Source organism: Magnolia sinica, chromosome 7, assembly GCF_029962835.1.
Source record: "Magnolia sinica isolate HGM2019 chromosome 7, MsV1, whole genome shotgun sequence".
NCBI lineage: Eukaryota > Viridiplantae > Streptophyta > Magnoliopsida > Magnoliales > Magnoliaceae > Magnolia > Magnolia sinica.
The window spans coordinates 12,912,514-12,934,749 of record NC_080579.1 but is presented as its reverse complement, the minus strand read 5'-3'; the positions used below and the strand labels follow the sequence as shown (position 1 = coordinate 12,934,749).

General features: G+C 38.6%; 1 protein-coding gene across 1 annotated transcript; it reads right to left on the bottom strand.

The window, feature by feature from the left end:
• Window positions 1-4,673: 4,673 nt before the first annotated feature.
• LOC131251082 (membrane steroid-binding protein 2-like) lies at window positions 4,674-21,244 on the bottom strand. The gene is made up of 2 exons (XM_058251584.1): window positions 20,849-21,244; window positions 4,674-5,299 (listed from the first exon to the last, which is right to left on the bottom strand). Exons 1-2 carry the CDS (start codon window positions 21,166-21,168, stop codon window positions 5,002-5,004), a joined length of 618 nt encoding a protein of 205 aa, XP_058107567.1. The 5' UTR covers window positions 21,169-21,244; the 3' UTR covers window positions 4,674-5,001.
• Window positions 21,245-22,236: the final 992 nt, after the last annotated feature.

Below are 22,236 nucleotides of genomic sequence, written 5' to 3'. Positions count from 1 at the left end.
TTTTTGTACTAAACACCAAATTTGGAAAAAATTTCATGTTTAGTGGTGTTTGTTAATGCAGAAGTTCTCCACCATTTTATGTTGAAATTTTTTTATGATGGGAGTCTAGCTTAACGGGAAACCAAGAATGCTCTCTTTGATTGATTTTTTAATCCGAAATTATCCTTCGTGAGAGAGATTTTCTCCCTTGCGATATACATATTCCAACTTTTAACATGGGAGCACTTCTCTGAGCCCACCATGATTTATGTGGTTAGATCCACACCGTTCATCAACTTTTTCATATCATTCTAAAGCATAAGCCAAAAAATGAGGCACATGTAAAACTCAAGTGGACCACATCATAGAAACCAATAAAAATTGAATAACTATTGTTGAAACTTTCGTAGAATCCAATGTGACGTTTATTTCTCATGTAACCTCTTCATAAGGTCACATGTACATGGATGAAAAAGGAAAAAGATAAATATCAACTTGATCAGGGCTTCTATGGGCCTAAGAAATTTTCAATGATAGGCACCAAATTTTCACTATTTCCTGCACTGTGGCCCACTTTAGCGTTAAATCTACCTTTTTTTTTTCTTTTTTCTTTTTTTTTCTATTTATCTTATGCTCCTAAATGATATAAAAAGGCAGATCGACGATGTGGATAAAACATATACATTACGGCAGGCCCCACATATCCCCTAATAGGGTTGCCCTTCTCCGCCGGCATTGCCTAGATGGCATGCGGATGAAGCGACTTTCCGTTAAAGCCTTTCCTAGTAGGTTCGTTGTTAGGATGTAAGGTGGGGTCAATCGTGATGTTCATGAGAAATCCAATTTGATCCATCAATTTTTTGAGCTTAATTTAAGACATGCTACCAAAAATGAGAAGGATCAAAAACTCAAGTGAGCCATACGAGATGAAAACATGAGTTCAATTCCCACTGCTTTCTCTAGTGTGGCCCACTTGATTTTTCGATCCACTTAATTCTTGGTGGAAAGTCCTAAAATGAGCTCACAAAAAGGATGGATGGGGTGGATTTCCCACAAACATCACGATGGGCCCCACCTTGCATCCCAACGTGGAAACCTTTGGTGGAAATCTGCTTCTTGGTGAAGTAGTACCCAATCGGACGCAAATTTCCTTCGAAAGCCTTCCGCGGAAGTTCCTGTGTTGGGAACCATTGTGAGGCCCACCATGATGTTTTTGATAAATCCACAATGTCCATCCGTTTTTTGAGCTCATTTTAGGATAAAAGTCCAAAAATAAGCTAGATCCAAGACTCAAGTTACTGCATGTATAACACTATACAATTATATCAGAAAAGAATCCATATTCACTCTTCCAACAATACAATGATAAAAATTTTCTTTTTAAGATGAATATCAAATCAGAAAATGATATGCCTGAAGTGAAATGGGTATTTGAAGACTTTGAACAAACTATTATGTCCAATATGTGTAAAGAAATTACCGCCACACTTATACATGCAAATCCTTGATTTTCTTTATATATATATATATATATATATATATATATATATATATATATATATGGGAAAAGGTACTATGCGCTCGACCTCACGAGTCCGTCCCATGAGGTCGAGTTGTGTGGGCCCCACCGTGATGCGTTTCGAACATCTACCCCATCAGTCAGATGCACCATTCCATCGTGGGCCTAGGTCTCAAAAATCAAGTCAATCCGTGACTTGTGTGGGCCACACCACATACAGAAGTGGAGAGGGGCTGTGCACCATTAAAACATTCATAACCATTTTTTGGGCCCACCGAGATGTGGTTTGCAAATCCAGCCCATCCATTATGTGTCCCACTTGGATGAGGGTTCAGACCAAGTTTCAGATGCATGAAAATTTCAAGTGGGCCCCACCAAGTGCTTTTATATGTTTTAACGGTGTCTTCACATGATTTTAGATGGTATGGCCCACCTGAGTTCCGTATATGGCTGATTTTTGGGATATCCCATAATTTAAAGGGGACCCATCAATAGGGCCCACACAGCTCGACCTCACGGGAGCTTATGGTGAGGTCAAGCGCTTAGTACCTTTTCCATATATATATATATATATATATATATATATATATATATATATATATATATATATATATATATATTACGAATAATGATATTTTGGTTTATTTGAATTAAATATAATGATTTTATTTTCATTTAATAAAAATATTTTCTTTATAATGTAAAATATTTCCAAACTGAAGATAAGGGCAAATGCATAAAATTAACGTATTTCAGACATTTCAGGTATTTGTTATCAAACAAGTTTTTTTACTGCACATTACATATTTAACATGCAGGGCCTAAGATAAGAGATGCATTGCATGAGACATAATACATGCCAGATTTTCTAGCCCCACATGCGCCTCTACAGGCAGCCACACGTGCCAATCTAACAAATATACAGAACAGCCGTGTATCAGGTAAGGCCCACCTTATAGATCAATTGGCCGAAAACCCATGTTGTTTAACTATCAAGTGGGCCACAATCATAGCGAAATAATGGATGGCCTAAAAACAAATCTACTGTTTGCAGAAATGGACGAACCAACTAATTGTCAAACTGCCTGGGTTTTTGGCCATAAGATCTATATGGTGGGTCTCACCTAACAGACGGCTCAGATAAATCTCTATTTAGCTAGTTATGCTCTTTAAAAAAATTAAAAAAATAAATAAATAAATAAAATCCTTTCAGGCTAAATCTAATGATTGAGGAAAGGTCTCACCTACAACTAGTTGTAGTGTGGGGCCCACCATGGTGTATAGAATCCAATTGGTCCAATATGGTTGCCTCATATTGAAAGTAGGAAGCCCCCAAAATCATGGGGATCCAACGATTGAGTGGATGGCGTCGGCCATTTCATGGTCAAACGATTGGGAAGGAACGCCCACCCATGATTTGCACATAGGCCAACCTGAGTTGCCGAAAAAAAAAAAAAGGGCCTGATTGTTTGTATGATCCGTCATCCAGATCAGAAGAAGGGTATGAACGGCCTGGATTGTATATAAACAAGTGGACCCCACCCAAATCAATTGGGGCATTCCATGTCAAATTATTTTTGACCGTATGTGTTGAAAATCGAATGCCTCATATCTATGCTAAAACAGGGGCCATCAACCGGTCAGATGATCAAAGAATATGGCAAATACTTGGATTATAACTCTTTAGACAGATTTTGGAGTTCATCGGAAGCTTTAGTCGATGGGTCAATCCAACCGATTGAAGCATCTTGATTAGTCGAATAGAGAGATTGCCGGATTGCATAGCTTGCGCAAATTTGTAGAACTAGTTTCTATTACCTTTTATTATTATTATTATTTTAATTAAAGGGTGTAATTGAGATTATGGCATAGGAAAGATGTGCTTAAGGGTTTAAGAGGGGTTTTAGAGACGGAAAAAAGCTAGGGATTTTCTCTTGAGCTTTGAAACGATAAGGTTTCATATCTTGTAACCAGTGTTTGAAGTATTGGTATCACTACAAGTTTCGCTAGCCAGGGATATGGAAATAATATTGATATCGCCGATAATATCACAGATAGCCGGAAATACAAGAAAACATAGGAAAAACGGTGGAATTTTCAGCGAAACTTTAGAAAATGTTAAAATGTACATATTTGCATATTTAGGAAAAAAATAAAATTAAAAAAGAATGCACACATAACAATTTTCCATTTAATGGGGCCTTAAAAACATGTGCTATTGTAAGAAATCAATCCAACCATCTAGTAAGAAATCAGTCCAACCATCTCATCCGGCCTATTTAACCATCCAACCTTCCAGATATCGATATTGCAAAATATCAACAACACATGAAATTTCACTAAGAAATCATCAACAATTGAAAAGAAAACAAAAGATAATGGTCTCAATATCGTGCATGTTGTAATATCAATAATATCAAGATATTATCAATCTTATCAATGACAATTTGAACACTGCATAGAACCATGTACCCATGAAAAAAATTAGAATAAATTTTATTCTAATAAACAAACTTTTGATGATATCAATACGTTGGCGATGTAATTGAAATATCATTGATACACTTATGATATGAGCATTACCTATATTTTACATAGTAAAAAATACTAGCAATACATTGGCAATATTGATGCAACACCTAGAATTTACATAGTTGAAAATTTAGGTGATTACATTAGCAATATGGATACGTTAGTGATACTGAGTGATACATTGCTAATGCCTGAAATTTTCAATACTACCAACGTTATCACTATTGCTACCAGTGTTCTAATGCCTGAAATTTTCAATACTACCAACGTTATCACTATTGCTACCAGTGTTTTCGGTATCGCTAAGCTGGAGATAAAGATAATATCAGAGATATTTCGAACATTGCAGTTTTTTACCACAACGGTTTTTTCATGTAAATTCAGATTATTCTCTGTTTGGATTTTTAAGCGTGCAATTGTGATGACTTTGTTTGACTCTGCACTTTGTATTTTTCTGCAAGTCCCAACAGTATGACCCAGCTAACTCTTGGATTGTCCCCATTTTTTGGACCAGGCCAAACATGACTGAGCATCTGATGATGAACAATCTGGATTTCATCCATGCACCGTGTGGGTCCCACTTCTGCCCACTACTACTGGAGTGCACACCTTTGTACATATGGTTGTAGGTTAAGTTAACATAGAACCAATGAACTAACCATTTCAATTCAGTTCTTCAAACCTGAAACTAGTTGCGATATAAAAGTATTACTGATTTGTAGCATCCCAAATGCCAATACATACAAAAGTAGAGATCAAGTAAAGATCAATGGCTCCATTATAGATATAATAGATTAGTGGGCCAGTAGATTAAGACATTACCAGATCGACACCCTCTCTCCGGCGTCAATCCCCACCATTCGTTACTGGAAAATGCTGGGCCAGCAGAACTCTCACTCCTCAAGCTCTTCCATGACGGTTGTGATTGGAAATGTACAGATCTTTGTATTCAAACAACCCATTACTGACATTCATATTTTCTCTACTTCTGCTACGGCAACGTCATTGATGCTGTCTGTTTCCTTCTTGTGTCCCACACTTTCTTCTGTTTTCTCTTCAATTCTTCCCTTCTCCTTCACAAGCTGCCCGACCTTGACATACTTCTCCATGAATTTCAACTCCCAGTCATTGAGAACTTCTAGCTCATCAGAACTGAGACCTTCTACGTTTCCTGTGAGGTCATTGGGGTCGAATGACATGAGGGCTAGGGCCCGGCTTGCATCCCGTCCCGCAAACAAAGCATACGGCCCGCCAGGACCATAAAACATCCTACAATGGGAAAGCAATTGAAGCATCTCATTCTCAATTCTGACTTCAAAGGAACAGATTACTCTCTATAGAGCCTTTGCTAAGCCCACATGCATGTGCAATAAAGCTCATGTACATGCCACACATGTGCCCGCATGGCATGATAGGTCTGAGATCCAATCCATCCATCAAAACAGTACTATCATATTGATGCCCTACTTTGCAGAACAAATGTACAGCTCTGAAAAACTTGGCTGAATGGACCAGATTTATTTTTGGGAAAAATGTAAATGGTTGGACCCACTTGATGGATTGGGTTGGATCTCACACCTGTATGAGATGCTGGCTCGCATAAGTGGCATGTAGATGAATTTTATTGAACGCATGTGCGCTTAGCAAAGCTAAGCTTATACTGCCTTTGCCTTATCGTCATTCTGGAACAGAGTAAAAATAAGTTGTGGTCTGAGTTTCTACCCTTAATAGGATATCCTATGAAACCCAAGATGGGCCTCTTTTGGAGTTGTATTGGAAGGAAAGAGATCTTCCATATCCAGATTAGCATGGGACCCGCCATACATCTGAAAACCCAGATGGGTGTAAGAGAGAGAGAGAGAGTTTTACTTATCATCGTTTTGGAATTTTATTGAACGCATGTGCGCTTAGCAAAGCTAAGCTTATACTGCCTTTGCCTTATCGTCATTCCGGAACAGAGTAAAAATAAGTTGTGGTCTGAGTTTCTACCCTTAATAGGATATCCTATGAAACCCAAGATGGGCCTCTTTTGGTGTTGTATTGGAAGGAAAGAGATCTTCCATATCCAGATTAGCATGGGACCCGCCATACATCTGAAAACCCAGATGGGTGTAAGAGAGAGGAGAATGAAACTTCAAAAGACATTAAAAGACAAATTTTACGTGTAGGAATCAAAATATTGCAAAAAACAACTAACAAAATAATTTTCCATTTTATAGTAGCCTAAACATGTTTTGTCAACAAAAAAAGAAGAAGATCAATATATATATATATATATATTGGCTAACATTCATTGAAATATAAAATTTCCACACTAATTATCAGTAGAAAGCATATATTTTTTATATACAAATGTGAAAATTAGTATTTCACTTATTTCCCCAAATTTTCACTTAAATGTTCATTTTCTCGCCACAAATCCATGTCAATGCATGAAAATCATGCATAGACATGGATTTCCATTGCAATTCATACTAACATTTGAAAAAAAATAATTCCTATGGATTTTTCGTCACTTTTTTAAGTTCATGCCTGCCTTCGTTTCAAGTCATGATTCTCCCAAAATCCAAACTTTCATTCAATAAAAACAAAGAGTGATCGAAATCACCTAAGGAACAAAATTCCAAGAAAAAAAAAAAAAGAAGAAAAGAAAAAATAAAATTAAAAAATAGAGGAGATTTTTGGATTTTCGGAAAATTTTCCAATTTTCTGTCAATTTTTACCTATTTATGAATGTTTTCTTGGTATCGGGGATATTATTGATGGCACTGCTAACACTAAGGAACTTCTATAAGGAAATCTTCTCAAATATTGTTGATATCAATAATACCGCCAATACTATTGAAAATACGGACAACGATATTTCAAATATTTTAAATTGCCAGTAGTTTTGATATGACTGACATGGTGATACTGATAATATTGGCATTATTATTGTTTATATCACCAAAATTTGGAACATTGGGCGGGTGAATGTCAAATTTGAAAAATCCACAGCATCAATAGAGGATCTACCATCTACATCACGAAAAACATGCTACAATGGATTGGCAATGGCCAGATAGCTTGCTCAATCCAACTTTAAGCCAAATTAAGAGGAGAAAAACGAAAAACAAAAAAAAAAAATCATCAAAGAAAATGCAAAAAAAGAAGCGTTTTTTTTTGTTGTACGGTTATTTTGATCTATAATCTTAGTGGGACTTGGCTATATCCTAAACTAAGTTTGCCTATAATAACTCCGTAAATCATACCACCGGAAATCCCCATTTGAGATCGTAAATTGGATGGAGTCCATATCATGTACTTGGTACTATCACCAATACGAGATCAAGTGAGTGAGATGTTGATGCTTTCACCAAGCACATCCGAGAATTGCAAGCTGAGAAGAAGAAGAAGATTGAAGAAAGCAAGAAGCCACAAGTGAAGATCAGCTAAAAAAAGGTATAAAGAAGGTGATTTAGTTAGAGTTTATCTTTGCAAAGAAGATTTCTAAGGGGAACTTGCAACAAGCTCAAGTCTAAAAAGATCGGGTCCATGCCAGGAAATTGAGGGTAATGCCTATATGATCAAGAGATGACTTAATATCTTGCTGACTTTCAATGTAGTGGATTTGTTTGAGGACAATCGCGAGGTATCTAACGTACAAGATGAAATCATTATCGATGTGGATAAACAACTCTTGAAGAAAAAGAGCACGAAGTTGAACAAGTATTGCATATGAAGACTACTAACACTCGGCGGGGCCAATATAACTAATATTTGGTGAAATGGAAGAACAAGCCCTATTCTGAATGCACACGGATCACGAACGACAAATTGAAAAAATTGGATTTGTAACGCTACTAATTGTATAAGTGTCCAACTCGTTGGATTCGAGGCCGGAAAATTGATTAGGCATCTAGGGCCCAAGCTGGTCCGCAACCAAGCTAGATGGATTATTTTAAAAGGCATTTCTGACTAGATCTAGATCAGATGTGAAGATCAAAACTCGTGTTTTTTTTTTTTTTCCATCAAATCGAAGAATCAAAGCTCCTAAGTCCGATTTTACAAAAATCAAACAAAAAAAAAAAAGTATTTTTTCTGTTTTGATCTAGAATCCCTCTGAAACAACAATATAAACTATTTTGATGAGATCTTAGTTGATTTGATACGGATTTGGAGTGTTTTCTTCTTCTTTTTTTAATTATTTATGTAGGTATTTTCTGAAATTTTTGGAAAATATTTAAATTAGTTTTTTAATTTAAATAAAATATTTAGGAGTATTAGAATATTGATTTACTGATTTTTTAGAAAATTTGGGTTTTTAATTTCTTTTTTTATCTGCACATGTATTTTCTAAAAAAATCATAAAAATGTTTTAAAAACAGTTTTCTTTTTTAATTCTTATTATAATGCTTGAGAAGTATTAGAAGACTGAATCTAATGATTTCATACATACATTGATTCAAAAAAATATTTTCTACATTTTTTCTATTTTCGAGTTAATTTTTTAGCATTACTGTTGTTTAAACTAATTTTAAAAAAATTACGTTAGTAAATAGATAATCATATTTGCAATATATAATATCAATTTCTGACATATATTAATAACTTATATAAAAAAATCGATACCACACTTTACAGTAGGTTAACCCGTTAGGACAACATTCTTACCAAAGAACGGTTTGATGCACCATTGAATACATGGTAAAAATATTTTAAAAAACAAAACAAAACAAAACAAAACAAAAAACAAAAAGATAGATTCTTGAATATCTCATTTTTCTTATTTTTCTAATATATTCTGCATTTTTTTTGCTTTAAAAAAATTCCGAACAATACAGGCTGATACAGCCCCGATACCAATATGCAACGCCGTTTCGTATCATTTTTCCACCAGGCCAATACGGCGACCAATGCCGTCATTCAAAACCATGACTAAGATACGTTGTCGCCGATGATACTCCTCAAGAAGTTACTAAAGGCTCCTATTGATTATCTCAGTTTGGCCATCTATTTGAGGATGATATGCACTAAAGAAATGAAGCTTAGTCCCCAACTGCTTCCCTAAAGTGTGCCAAAAGTGCCCCACAAACTTCAAATTATGACTCGAAGTTAATTTTCAGGCCTCCGTGAAATCAAACAATTTCTATGAAAAATATGATGGCGATATACATAGCGTCTATAGTCTTTTCACATGGAATGAAATAGACCATCTTCAAAAAAGGGTCCACCACAACAAAAACTGAATCTGCTCCCCTTTGAATCTTAAGAAAACCCATAATAAAGTCCATAAAAATGTCCACCCACGGTGCGATTGAAACGGGAAGTGGCGTATAAAGGCCAAAATTCTACACGTGACCTTTGGAGACTTGCCATCGACAACGCTACTAACCATTCACGTCACAACTCATACAAGGCCACTTGTATTTTTTTCTCTACCATAGTCAATGTTTTATCTCTTCCTAAGTGTCCACCTGGTCCTCCATGTAACTCAAATAGGATTTTCCCTCGCAATGATCCTTTAAGAATGCATAAGTGAGAACCTTGAATAAATATACATCATGTGAAATGAATAAATACCCAAATCGCAAAGAAATGGACAAGAGTACACCCAGAAGAATGGTGGAGTAGAGAGAGAGAGAAATAACTTTATACATATCGAACTCAATACTTGAGAAAAACACACTTGGAATATTTTGGATTGCTTACCTCTTACACCACCTCCCATTTTATAGACTCTAAATGAATCTTTAATACGAATTCCCCCAACTACGAGATTGATTTCAAAACAATCATAGTTGATTCAAATAAATCGAATCTACCTAAGATGTAAAAGCCTAATAATAGTATAAGCAAATCTAGGAAATAATCCTCAAAATCTTCAATCACATCTTAAAATCAGCCCCCATATCATTAAATACATTCCCCCATATCTTCCACAAGTAGTAAATTGTAGCTCTTGATATTTGGGAGCCAAAATTATAAACAAACAGTCCAAAATCAACATATTCCTAGCCCTACGGTGGTAAGCATCTGTTTCTAAATTTTAGCAGGTAGAAATAATTAGGTGGGAGTAGGAGAACGAGTCCCGAAGTGCAATTCGAAGCAAGAGCAGCATCTGTTTAGAAGGATCAGGGGAAAGCCTAAGGGACCCTTCAGAAATATATTGCTTAATCTAGGAATATGCTTCAAAATCGTGTAGCTGAATGCAACAACTGAGTAGCACTTACCAATCAACTGCTTCAAACATGGCTAACAACGAGTTGGGCTTCATGCTACCCAATCCCAACCCAAAATCTTCTAGTTTTTATTTTTTCCCAACCAGGGTCCATCCTTATGAACCTTACGACTCTTAAACTTTTAGATGGATATTATTCTTATTCCCTTCTTTCTAGTACCCAAACAGGCCAGATTTGAAAAACTTTATATGCCTTCACCTCATAACGTCATTCACCGAGCCATTCATCTATATAACATTGAGTTAGGAAAGATCTCATTGTTTAGAGATCCACAACATCCATATAAAGGTGACTTAGAAAAGATGGTGTATGGATGATCAAGATCTCTAATCTGCAATACCTATTTTCCATGTGGGCTATCCACTCTGGAACCATTACAAGTGACACCCATGTCCATAAACCCGATAACCCCATACTCTTGGCACATTGTAAGCATGGTGCATCTTTGTGAACCCTATTACCCTGGAACTTTAGGTGAATATGCTTCTTATTCCCTTCTTTACATCACAAAAATGCTTGATTCTAGCACCGAAACACCCCTACACATATTTCTTATACCATTACTAGGGGTGACAATGGGCCTTGCTGGGGCCTGGCTAAGGTTGGCCTTGGCCCAGACCTAAAGCCCTAAGCCCTAGTCTTAACCCGGCTTCGGCCCTAATTGGTTAAAGAGGCCCTGGCTCTAGCTCTTGGCCCAGAGGGCCAGGCTGAATTAGGGCTGGGTCTGGGCCAAGGTCTGCCCTGTAAGTTAAAGATAAGCTTCATGTTCAGTCAATGTACAATTGGTGAGCATGTATGAACAATCATGCTCTTCCAAGGAATCAAAGTATTTTTTTTTTTTTGTCGCACACCTATGTCAAATAAGATCATTAATCAACCAAGAGTATTCCCCACCCAATTATCCATCAAATGCATGGACTTTCAATTGTATCAATATATTGTTCACTATTTAAAGTGGGGTTCACGATTGGGATAGTTTACAAGTGCATGTGCATCATCCATCACGCTCTACAAGAGTCTCAAAGTTCTTCATGTTACTATATACAAACTCTACAGTCAACATAACCAATGCCTATGTACTATTTAGTATACACCAGGAAATGGGCCAAGCCGGCCTGGCTATTCATCATTGGCCCTAGCCCAGCCTAGCTGGAAGAGCAGGCCTAGATTTCAAGCCCTAGCTCAGCCCTCGGGACTAGTTTGGTGGCCCAAGCCTTAGCCCTTTAGCGCCGAGTGACTCGAGCTGGGCCGGGCGGCCCGGCCTGTTGCCACCCCTAATGATTACATAGTTGTATCCTTGTATTGTAAACCTAATTTTTCAAAAAATTCCAATAACAAACCTTATAGGTCATAACAAGTGGAGCTTGCACGGTTTTTAAGACCCTGCAACTCAAATTGAATCATTTCGTCTCGAATCAAGTTGCGACTCGCTCGAGTCAGCAGTGACTCAAGGAGTGACTCGTGGCATCGACCTAGATGAGGCAATACTAAATCCTAATCATCTCGTATGAGTCATACCAAGCTCGTCCAAGTCTTAAAACCATGGGAGCCTGCTAATAGCATGACCTAAATAATGCAGGGGCATTTTCACACCGGACTCAAGTGGGGTAGCCTATGGGATGCAAGGGCACACTCAGGGCAGGCCCCACCCATGTGAAGCGGGTGGCTCGTGTGAAGCAGAACCCATGTAGAGTGGGGCCCACGAGGGGGGTTCAGCTGAAGTCCTGACCCATTGGATGTGGGGCCTAGGCTATGAGATAAAGGGATTAATTCGCCATGCTCCACCAATTCGAGCTTTTAGAGCAAGTGGTTAATTGTCCTGCATCACTAAAATTACACACCATAAGCATCAAATCAAGTTGCGACTCGGTTGAGTCAGTAGTGACTCAAGGAGTGATTCGTGGCATCAACCTAGATGGGGTAGTACTAAATCCCAATCGACTTGTATGAGTCGTACCAAACTCATCCAAGTCCTCAAACCATGGGAACCTGCTAGTAGCATAGCCTAAAATTGCACATCATAAGCATTTCCCCCCAACAAACACTATAGAAGTTCAGATACCTTCAGAATATCCAAAGTCTAGATCACAAATTCACCAAAACTCAAAAACCATCATGAACTAATCACTAAATTCTTAGTTGTCTGCCCAATTAAAAGCTTGAAAATCATAACCTTGAGGCAATCACAATGTAAGCATGAATGATCGTAAGAAGCATGCGATGAAGATGTGTGCCTCAAAAGCCCAATTTTTTTGCCCTATGGCCCATCCAATCCCCACATTTTCAGTTATACTTAGAGATTTTTAAGAGATGCGTATCCTATGTGGGGGCCTAGCTTAATTCCTTTAGGTCTTTATTTAGTAAAAAATTGAAAATATCTTTAAAGGGATATTTAGTCATTAATGGTTTTCTATTTCAAGTTATGAACCTAAAGAGATATTTAATAGGATATTAAAAAAAAAAAAAAGTTGGCAGATCTTTAATAAAACAAATTAATACGTAGGAGATCTTAATAAATTAGAGATAAGCATAAGCAAATAAAATGAATGGAGAGATGTGTCTTAATTTGGGATAACTGAGCTTTTTTCTACATTTATCTTTGTAGATGACGTATGGCAACGAAGATTGGAATTAAATGAGTGTGTGAGAGAGAGACAGAGAGAGAGAGAGAGAGAGAGAGAGAGAGAGAGAGAGAGAGAGAGAGAGAGAGAGAGAGAGAGAGAGAGAGAGAGAATGAGTTTTGGGAGAAATTATTTTCTTCTTCTCAAATCTGGATTTTGAGGCATGAGTGTGTGTCCATTGCCGTCATTAACATCGTCATCTTCTTCCTCCTTTTTTCTTCTAAAATTTTATAACATGGCCGACTCGGTGAAATCGTGTTGATTCAATTGCATTCTAAGTCAACTCTGAAAAGTAGGTCTAAGCTAAGGACAACCTGGTTTTTCTGAACCAATATCCATGCCCATGACCACTCCGAGTTGACCCATTGTGTTTGCAAGTTATAAGTAGGTATTTGAGATTACTAAGAACTCATGTGATATTTATGTATGGGAAATAGAAAGGAAATCAAAGTTTAGCTTCTTGTAGTAGCAAAGAAATGAGCCAAACGGTTAAAAAGATAAGTAAAATTGAAGGGATGTACCCAAATTTTCCTTTTATGTGGCACACCGCACATCTGAGTTATAAATCACGCCAGATTTGGGGTTTTGAGCCTAAAATTAGGGACACATCCAATGGTTGGTTTGATGATACCCATACATCATGGTGGGCCCAACAAATCTCCAGTCAAACTTGACCTATCGGGTTTTGCCATGCCCTTAGTACACATTAACCAATAAAGAGATTTGAAAGGAAGTGAATTAGACATTTGTTCCACCTTCCCAAGGCACTTACCCCTCTTCTCCTTTCAATTTCACTTATACTCCTCAACAATAAGCTCATTTCCATGTTACTGCAAGAGAGTAAACTTCAATTTTCCATCTATTTCTCATACAAAAATATCACGTGCATTCTCAGGCATTTCAAATACCATACTCATAGTTTGTAAACCAAGTGGATCAACCTGGGACTTGCCGGAACAAATCTAGCCCAGTCATGAACTTGGTTAGTAAACCAGGAGTCCCTTAACTCGGACCTTGTTTTCTGGTTTTTTAATTATTATTGTTATCACAATTTTAGAAGAAAAAGAGGAAGATGATGATGTCAATGACAATGATGACAATGGATGTCCAAATCCATGGTGAAATATCCAAATTTGAGAAGAAATAGCAAATTTTCATATTTGAGAAAGAGAAAATGGTCATGATAATGGGGACAGCAATGGCAATGACGGATGCCCAAAAAACTCCATAAATCGACACCCAAAAAATAAACAAATCTACACCCAAAAATCAAGGTTGCTTTTGTAGGTTTTTCTCCCTCTACAAGAGAATACTTTCTCCCAAAACTCACTCTTTTTTATTTCAACCTTTATTGCCCTATGGTATCTACACACAAATATAAGCTCAACTAACCCACATTACACAGAAGAATCCAAAAAACAACACCCAAAAAACACATAAACCCAAGTATCCAAATTAAGAAAAATAATCCGAAAAACGACACCCATGATGACGAATGCCCAAAGATTCCCACATATAGCCACCCAAAAAACACACAAAAAAACTATCTCACAAAACCAGTTGTCCATCGCAAAATGGATTTGGTCACCCTAACCAACCAAGAAGAGAATGCCTTAAAATCATAGCCAACTCTACTTGATATTAATCCATGCCCGATTTCCTTGATCTAGACATCAATTTTGGAAGACTTTCAAGTCAGCTCTCCAATGGGCCTAATTTTGGCTGAATCCAATTTTTGAGCACCAACTTCTGCAAAAGACAGGAAAGTGTGCAGAAATCAGTTGACCATAGCAGCACCGACAGTTTTCTTATTCCTTAACTCGCATTCCTAACCTCTAGGAATTTCAAACCCAAACCATTAGTTAGCCCCATTTAATCAGCTTTCCAACAAACAATAGATCACTAAAATCCAAAACTCAAGCACTAAGATCCAATCGAAAAACCAAGAGAAACACAAGCTGATTTTCATGCAAGAAACAGTTTGGCCCCTTGAAAATTCTAAATCCTGGAACCTATAAGAACAAAACACTTTTAACTCTTAGACAAAATTCTGCAACAATTCAGAGAAGAAGGTAATAATAACCAGTGTTCACAATATCGATACTATCAGCTCATATTAGCAGTATTGGCAGGTCAAGCTGCCCAGAAATACAAAAAAAAATATTGAAATTTTGCCAAGACTCCTGTGTATCGTGCAATATATCGCATGATATCCCAAAATATCGTGAGATATTGACGACACATCGCACAATAATGCCTGATATTGCAGATTTTCACTTGATTTGATACATGATATCGTCAATATTGGCAATATCGCGCAGGACTGTAGCCACCTACCACGAATCACTGTAGCCAACTACCCCGTGATGTCGATAAAATAGGCGCACGGCGACATCATGCGACATCTCTTCCTATCCAAAAATTCCATACACACACACATTTGTGATCTGTCTGAGGGAGTGGCTTTCGACTAGATTTGGTGGGCCACGGCCAATATCACCAGATTCATGTAAGAAAAACCCCAAAACCCCCTTTTTTTTCTTCGAAGATAATTGTTTTGGAAGGAAAACAAATTTCCGGGGAGGATTATGGGGATTTGGGTTAGGATTTGCCAAAAAAGGAATTTTGTGAGAGAATTTTGGGGATTTTGTGTTGGGATTTCCAGCGAAGATTTGGGTTGGGTTGTGGTCGTGCGGTTGTCTTTAACGGAAAAGAGTATTTCGTCTCTCTCTCTCTCTCTCTCTCTCTCTCTCTCTCTCTCTCTCAAGGTAGGGAGCGGATTAGCTATTATGCGGGTAACAGCTTAGTGCATATTACCCTTACCGTGTGGGGCCCATCTTGATGAATGTGTTTCATATCCACACCACCCATCCATTTTTTTCATATCATTTAAGGACAGTATGCCAAAACTTAAGCAGATCCAAATCTCGGGTGGACCATACCACTAGAAAAAGTAGTGAATGACCATTAAAAGCATTTTGTAGGCCACAAAAGTTTTAGGTCAAACTAATCTTTGTATTTTCCCTTCATCTAGTTATGGTTGACCTTATCAACGAGTTGGATGATAAATAAACATTACGAATCTTCTTACATTGGGCATTGGAAAGTTTTTAATAGTGAGCGTTCAATCATCACTGTTTCATGTGGTGCGGTCCACCTGAGATTTGGATGTGCTTAATGTTTGGGACCACGTCCTAAAATGGGTTAGAAAAACAAATGGACAGAGTGGATATACAACATATCATCAAGGTGGGCCGTACAGTAAGGGTAACACCCACTAAGCTATTACCTAGGTAACATCTAATCTGCACCCCTTAACTTAAGGGAGAGTGGATTTGGTGCGACTTGACCACACCAAAGATGGTGCGGCCCTTACGGTGGGGCCCACCTTGATGTATGTATTGTATATCCATTCCTTCCATCCATTTGGAGAGATCATTTTAGGTCATGAGACAAAGAATAAGTCGTATCCAAAGCTCAAGTGGACCCCACCATAGAAAATAGTGGGGATTGAATGCCTACAATTAAGTGGTCATTTGGATGGTGGTAAATGAGTAGAGTTGTACACGAACCGAGTCAACTCGATTAACTCGCTCGACTTGGTTCAATAAAGCTTGACTCGACTCTGCTTGAAATTGGGTTCGGGCCGCATCAAGCTAATTTTTGGGAGCTCGAAAAAATTTGAGCCGAGTTCGACTTGACTTAGTACGTGGTGAAATTCCACTATGGCGTGAGTGTGTGGGGGTGTGTATGAGAGTGTAAAAATTAAAAATAAAAATAATTTAAATATATATATATATATATATATATATATATATATATATATATATATATATATATATATATATATATAGAAAACCCTCCCCCTTTCTCTTCTCTGTCCAATGCCTATTCAAAACCCACCCCACTTTCTCCTCTCTCTAGCACCCATCCAGCGGTCGGACCCTAACCCACCACCCCACCCATTTATCTCTCCCTCGCTCTGTATGAAGTTCCGGCCAATCCCTCTGATTCGGCGAACACCAAGCCCAAGCCCTCTCTCTCTCTCTCTCTCTCTCTCTCTCTCTCTCTCCTTGCCCAAGTTAAAAGCACAAACTTGAACTCGACTCAAAAGGTTGAGTTGGCCTGAGCTGATGACCAAACTGGGCCAAGCTGGACAGTTGGGCTCAAGGATCAAGGCAAGCCAAGCTTGAGCTAGGGTTAGCCAAGCTGAGTCGAGCTGTGCCAAGCACGATTCGACTCGTGTACAGCTCTATAAATGAGGCAAGTTGTAAATCATTTACAGCTTGCTTTTGGATGCCCTAAAATGCTTGTAAATCATTTACTAGATGTAAATGATTTACCACCTTTTCCCCCATTTCATTTGCTAGCAAAAAGTTGGGATTTCATTTGCTAGCAAATGATTTACCAGCAAGAATCCTCTTATGACTCTTTTTTGAATCCTGGGAGATATGCACCTCTCTCTCTCTCTCTCTCTCTCTCTCTCTCTCTCTCATGCAGGAGCATTATCACATCGGGCTCTGGTGGGATGACCTGTGTGAAGCGGGGGCACACTCAGGGTAGGTAGCCCATGTGAGGCGGGTCTCATGTGGGGCCCCAGAGAGGGGTTCAACTAAGGGCCTAACCTGGGCTATGGGATAAAGGGATTGATTCACCACGCTCTATGAGTTTGAGCTTTTAGAGCAAGTGGTTAGCTGTCCTGCATCTCTCTCTCTCTCTCTCTCTCTCTCTCTCTCTAATCTCACAATCTCTCCCTCCCTCCCTCCGCCAACGGCTTCAGATCTTGCTACCGGCCTTATAAAAGAGCATTTGAATTTGTGGGCTCACTTTTATGGCTCACATAGTACTTGGTTTTATGTGAAGATCAACCCTAAGCTTTAGTGAGATGGGCTTAACCCAATGATCCACTTTAAAATTCACTCTTATATGGCATTTGAATGTTTTTTAATGAATTACTTCACTAAACTATCTCAGGAGTGAATACACAATTACAGGATATAAACCATTTACAAGTTATCCAAACACGGTAAATGATTTACTAGTAAATCATTTACAAGTTAAAGCCAAAAAGACAGGCTGTAAATCATTTACTAGTAAATGATTGTCTTGAACCATTTACAACTCAAACCATTTACCACAATCCAAAGGACCCCTAAAAACTTCGTGGGGGCCACAAAAGTTTTCGATCAAGTTGATATTTGTGTTTTCCCTTCGTCCATATCTATTTGAACTTATGAATAGGTTGGATCTCAAATAAACATCATGGTTAGACCCCAGAATGGTTTCAAGTTTCAACGGTGGGCATTATTGTCCCCACTATTTTCTGTGGTGGGGTTCACTTGAGCTTTGGATCGGCGTCATTCTTTGGCTCATACCCTAAGATGATCTCTCCAGATGTTGTATCTAATAATTTCATTTTCCAAAATTCTCCCACCAAACATTTTTCCTTCCACAAAGTGGAATTATTAGATACAACATCTGGAGAAATCATTTTAGAGCAGGAGCCAAAGAATGACACTGATCCAAAGCTCAAGTGGACCCCACTACAGAAAACAGTGGGAGCAGTGATGCCCACCCTTGAAACTTAAAACCATTTCTAGAGGGGTACCATGATGTTTATTTGAGATCCAACTTGTTCATAAATTTAAACAGATATGTATGAAGGAAAAACACAAACATCAGCTTGTTCGAAAACTTTTGTGGCTCCCACGAAGTTTTTAATGGTAGTTGTTCAATCCCCACTGTTTTCTGTGGTGAGGTCTACTTGAGCTTTGGATATAACTCATTCTTTGTCTCATGACATAAAATGATCTCTCCAAATGGATGGATGGAATGGATATGCACTAAATACATCAAGGTGGACCCAAAAATAAGGGTCGAACCATCTTTGGTGTAGCTGAGTTGCACCAATATGGATGGATGGAATGGATATACAACACATACATCAAGGTGGATCCAAAATTAAGGGCCGCACCATCTTTGGTGTAGCTAAGTTGCACCAAATCCACTCTCCCTTAAGTGAAAGGGCGTAAACTAGGTGTTAACCAAGTAACAGCTTCGTGGGTGTTACCCTTACTGTAGGGCCCACCTTGAAGCACACCCAGATCTCAGGTGGACCACACCACATGAAACGATGATGATTGAGCGCTCACCATTAAAAACTCCCCAAGGCCCACTATAAGCAGATCTGTAAAGTTTATTTGTCATCTAACCCATTGATAAGGTAAACCAAAACAGGATGAAGGGACAATACAAATATTAGTTTGACCCAAAACTTTTGCGGCCTACAAAATGCTTTTAACGGACATTCACCACTTTTTCCAGTGGTGCGGTCCACCTAAGATTTGGATATACTTAGGTTTTGACATAACGTTCTTAAATGATTTTAAAAAAACGGATGGGCGGCATGAATATGAAACATATTCATCAAGATAGGGTAACTCCCAGTAAGTTGTTACATGTGTAACAGCTAACTCGCTCCCTAACTTGAGAGAGAGAGAGGGAGAGAGAGAGTCGAACGACTCTTCTCAGTTAAAAATGGCCAAGTGACCGCAACCCAACCCAAATCTTCACCAAAAATCCCAACCCAACCCAACTTCAAAGGACGACAATCAAATGATTGAATATTCTTTTAAGCCAATTTTGCCATTTTGCATTAACTCCAATTCCAAATCTTCAATTCTCTTAAATAGATATCACACATTACATGGGGGTGGAGGCAAGGTATTCAAAATAGTTAAGTAACAGCCGCTACAACCGTTATGTAAGGGCAATGGAGCGAACCGTTACATGTTACATCACTTATGGAAAAAATTGGCTTGTAAATACATTTTTTTTAAAATGGCCATAACATCCACCCATATCATAATGGTAATTACAATGGCCACTAACCCCTTCTCCATAAATGAGGACTTCACACTCTAACAAAGGCCATATTAGAATCAACTCACCAAAGGTGGAGAGATTTACATAGGGTGTCAATGGGCCAAGTTGGCTCATTGGGCCTTGAGGCCTAGCCCACCTCGGGCTGGATAATCAGACCCGCGGCCAAGCTTGGGCTTAAAATTCAAGTTTGTTTTGAAACTGGTCTAGGCTTAGACTAGATGTCCAAAAGCCTAAAAGCCCGTCAACGTAGCCTCTCTCTCTCTCTCTCTCTCTCTCTCTCTCTCTCTCTCTCTCTGTGGCTGGGTTTGGGATGTGCGGGCTTTGACAGATCTCGGCCCAGCCCTAACCCGGCCCATTGACACCCCTAGATTACACCTCTTGACATTTTGGGAATATATAATTCTCTTAACAAGGATTCTAGCCATCCTTGAAATACACCATTAATTGACTAGTGGCGACTCCAAAGAGACCATCCCCACCGCGTAAAGTTACCAGTTCCGTTCAAAAACATGGCCCACCTGATAAGTGGACCACCATGATCCTCATGGTGGGACCCTCCTACATAGCTAGGATGGCCCCACACACATGACACGCTTGGCACGCGAGACATTCTACATATAATAACAACATTCATGAGTTTTGTTTTGCCTCCGCAATTGGATCGCCGCCCACTGGGACCCACATGCTGTATGGTCCGATAATCAGGACCGTCCACGTCATGCAACCAATCCACCACAGGAAAATTACACTGAACAGATGATTATGACCATCAATATCTGTAGATAAATTTAGAACAATGACATGAAATTTTTCAACGGCCCATATTCAACTCTAAAAATCAAACGTTAGTATTATAACTGAAGCTTGACTATGGGACCACATCTTATCTACGCTACTAAAAGAAATATGAACGGTTCAAATCATCGGAAAATCTCGCATGTGGGCCTCTCGGCAGGCAGCGACACACGCTGGACGGTGAGTCGCGACGGACGCAAAACGAACTCTAATATTAATAAGCTTCCAACAACATAAACCCTCGAATCGAAATAAAATTACAAAAAAAATAAATAATAATAATAAGAACCCAATACCTCGACATGGAGACGTCGTAGATCTGTCCCTTGATAGACATCAACAAAGGCTTCTTGGGATCTGAGCCGTTGAAAGCTCTCAGCTCCTCCTCCGTGACATCTCCCACCTGGACGGGTTCGGATGGTGTGACCCACGGCTCCACCTCTCCCACCGCCGCGACGGACCGCTTACCGTCCGTCGTGAGCTCGTCGGGCCCCACGAAGAACCCGCACACGATGCGGTAGGCCCCGATCATGAGGGCGAGGATGGTGAAGAACGCGGTCGGGGAGAGGCCCGTGTATGCTGTGATTGCATCGAAGAGAACCGAGTAGAATGGCATTTTGGGAAATTTGATAAAATCGTAGGGTATTTACAAGAAGAAGCAGAGAAACGAAAAGAGGTTTTTGCAGAAGAAAAAGCAAGGCCGAAAGGGGTTTTGTGGTAGAATTTTGTAAAGTGGAATCATTACATACAGCAGCTGTACCAGAACTTATGATACAGCGCTTTTTTTCCATTAAAATGACCTTATATATAATATCCGATCCGTTAAAAGAGTGGACCACACAATGTTAGTAATTTTTTATGAAAATCAGACTGATTAATTCATTGGTTAGGATACATCGTCGGAATCAATGGACAGCCAATGGTATGTTTCAATGTATTGGTGTTTCCCACTCAATGATTTTGATAGTCTCATTTTCTTATGAAGTGATAATCATGGAGTGGCCCACCTTCTCCATGGACTTTATATTTAGATAGATTTTCTATTGGTGAGAAACAAATAGCTGTATTGTAACTTACAATACAGCCGCTGTATCTGATCGTTTTTTTCAACCAGATGAAATAGGTTTTGGAAAAGACGTTTTCTTGAATACATTCCCACTTATTACAATATATAATACGTCGGGACTTTATCCATTCACGTTGGATTTTTTTTAAATTATCTGGACTGTCCATTTAATATTTCTTTCCATTAATGTTAGATTCCAAAAAAAGGAAAAAATCCCTGAATTGGATTCATCAACACTTATAATAGACTGTCAATTTTCAGAGCAAAAGAGCAAATTTTTAAGAGGATTATATAATATCGGATGAAGATTTTCATTTTTTATTTTTTTATAAAATAAAAGGTGAGATACATTCTATATACGGTTTGGATCATTGTAATGTGAGCCAGATACATCGAATAAATGGTTTTGGATCAGTCAGGTGCTAGAGTTCCGACGTATTGCATTGCAATATTCATGCAAGAAAAAATTAGCACGGTAGACGAGATATGCCCTTTTTTTCGCCCCCGCCCCTCTTCCCAGAAAAAATTCCTACCTCTTCGAGGTAAATTTTCAAGGTACGAAGGTAAACTTTTTGGCGAAAAAAAATCCTATCCCTTCGAGGTAAATTTTTTAGGGTA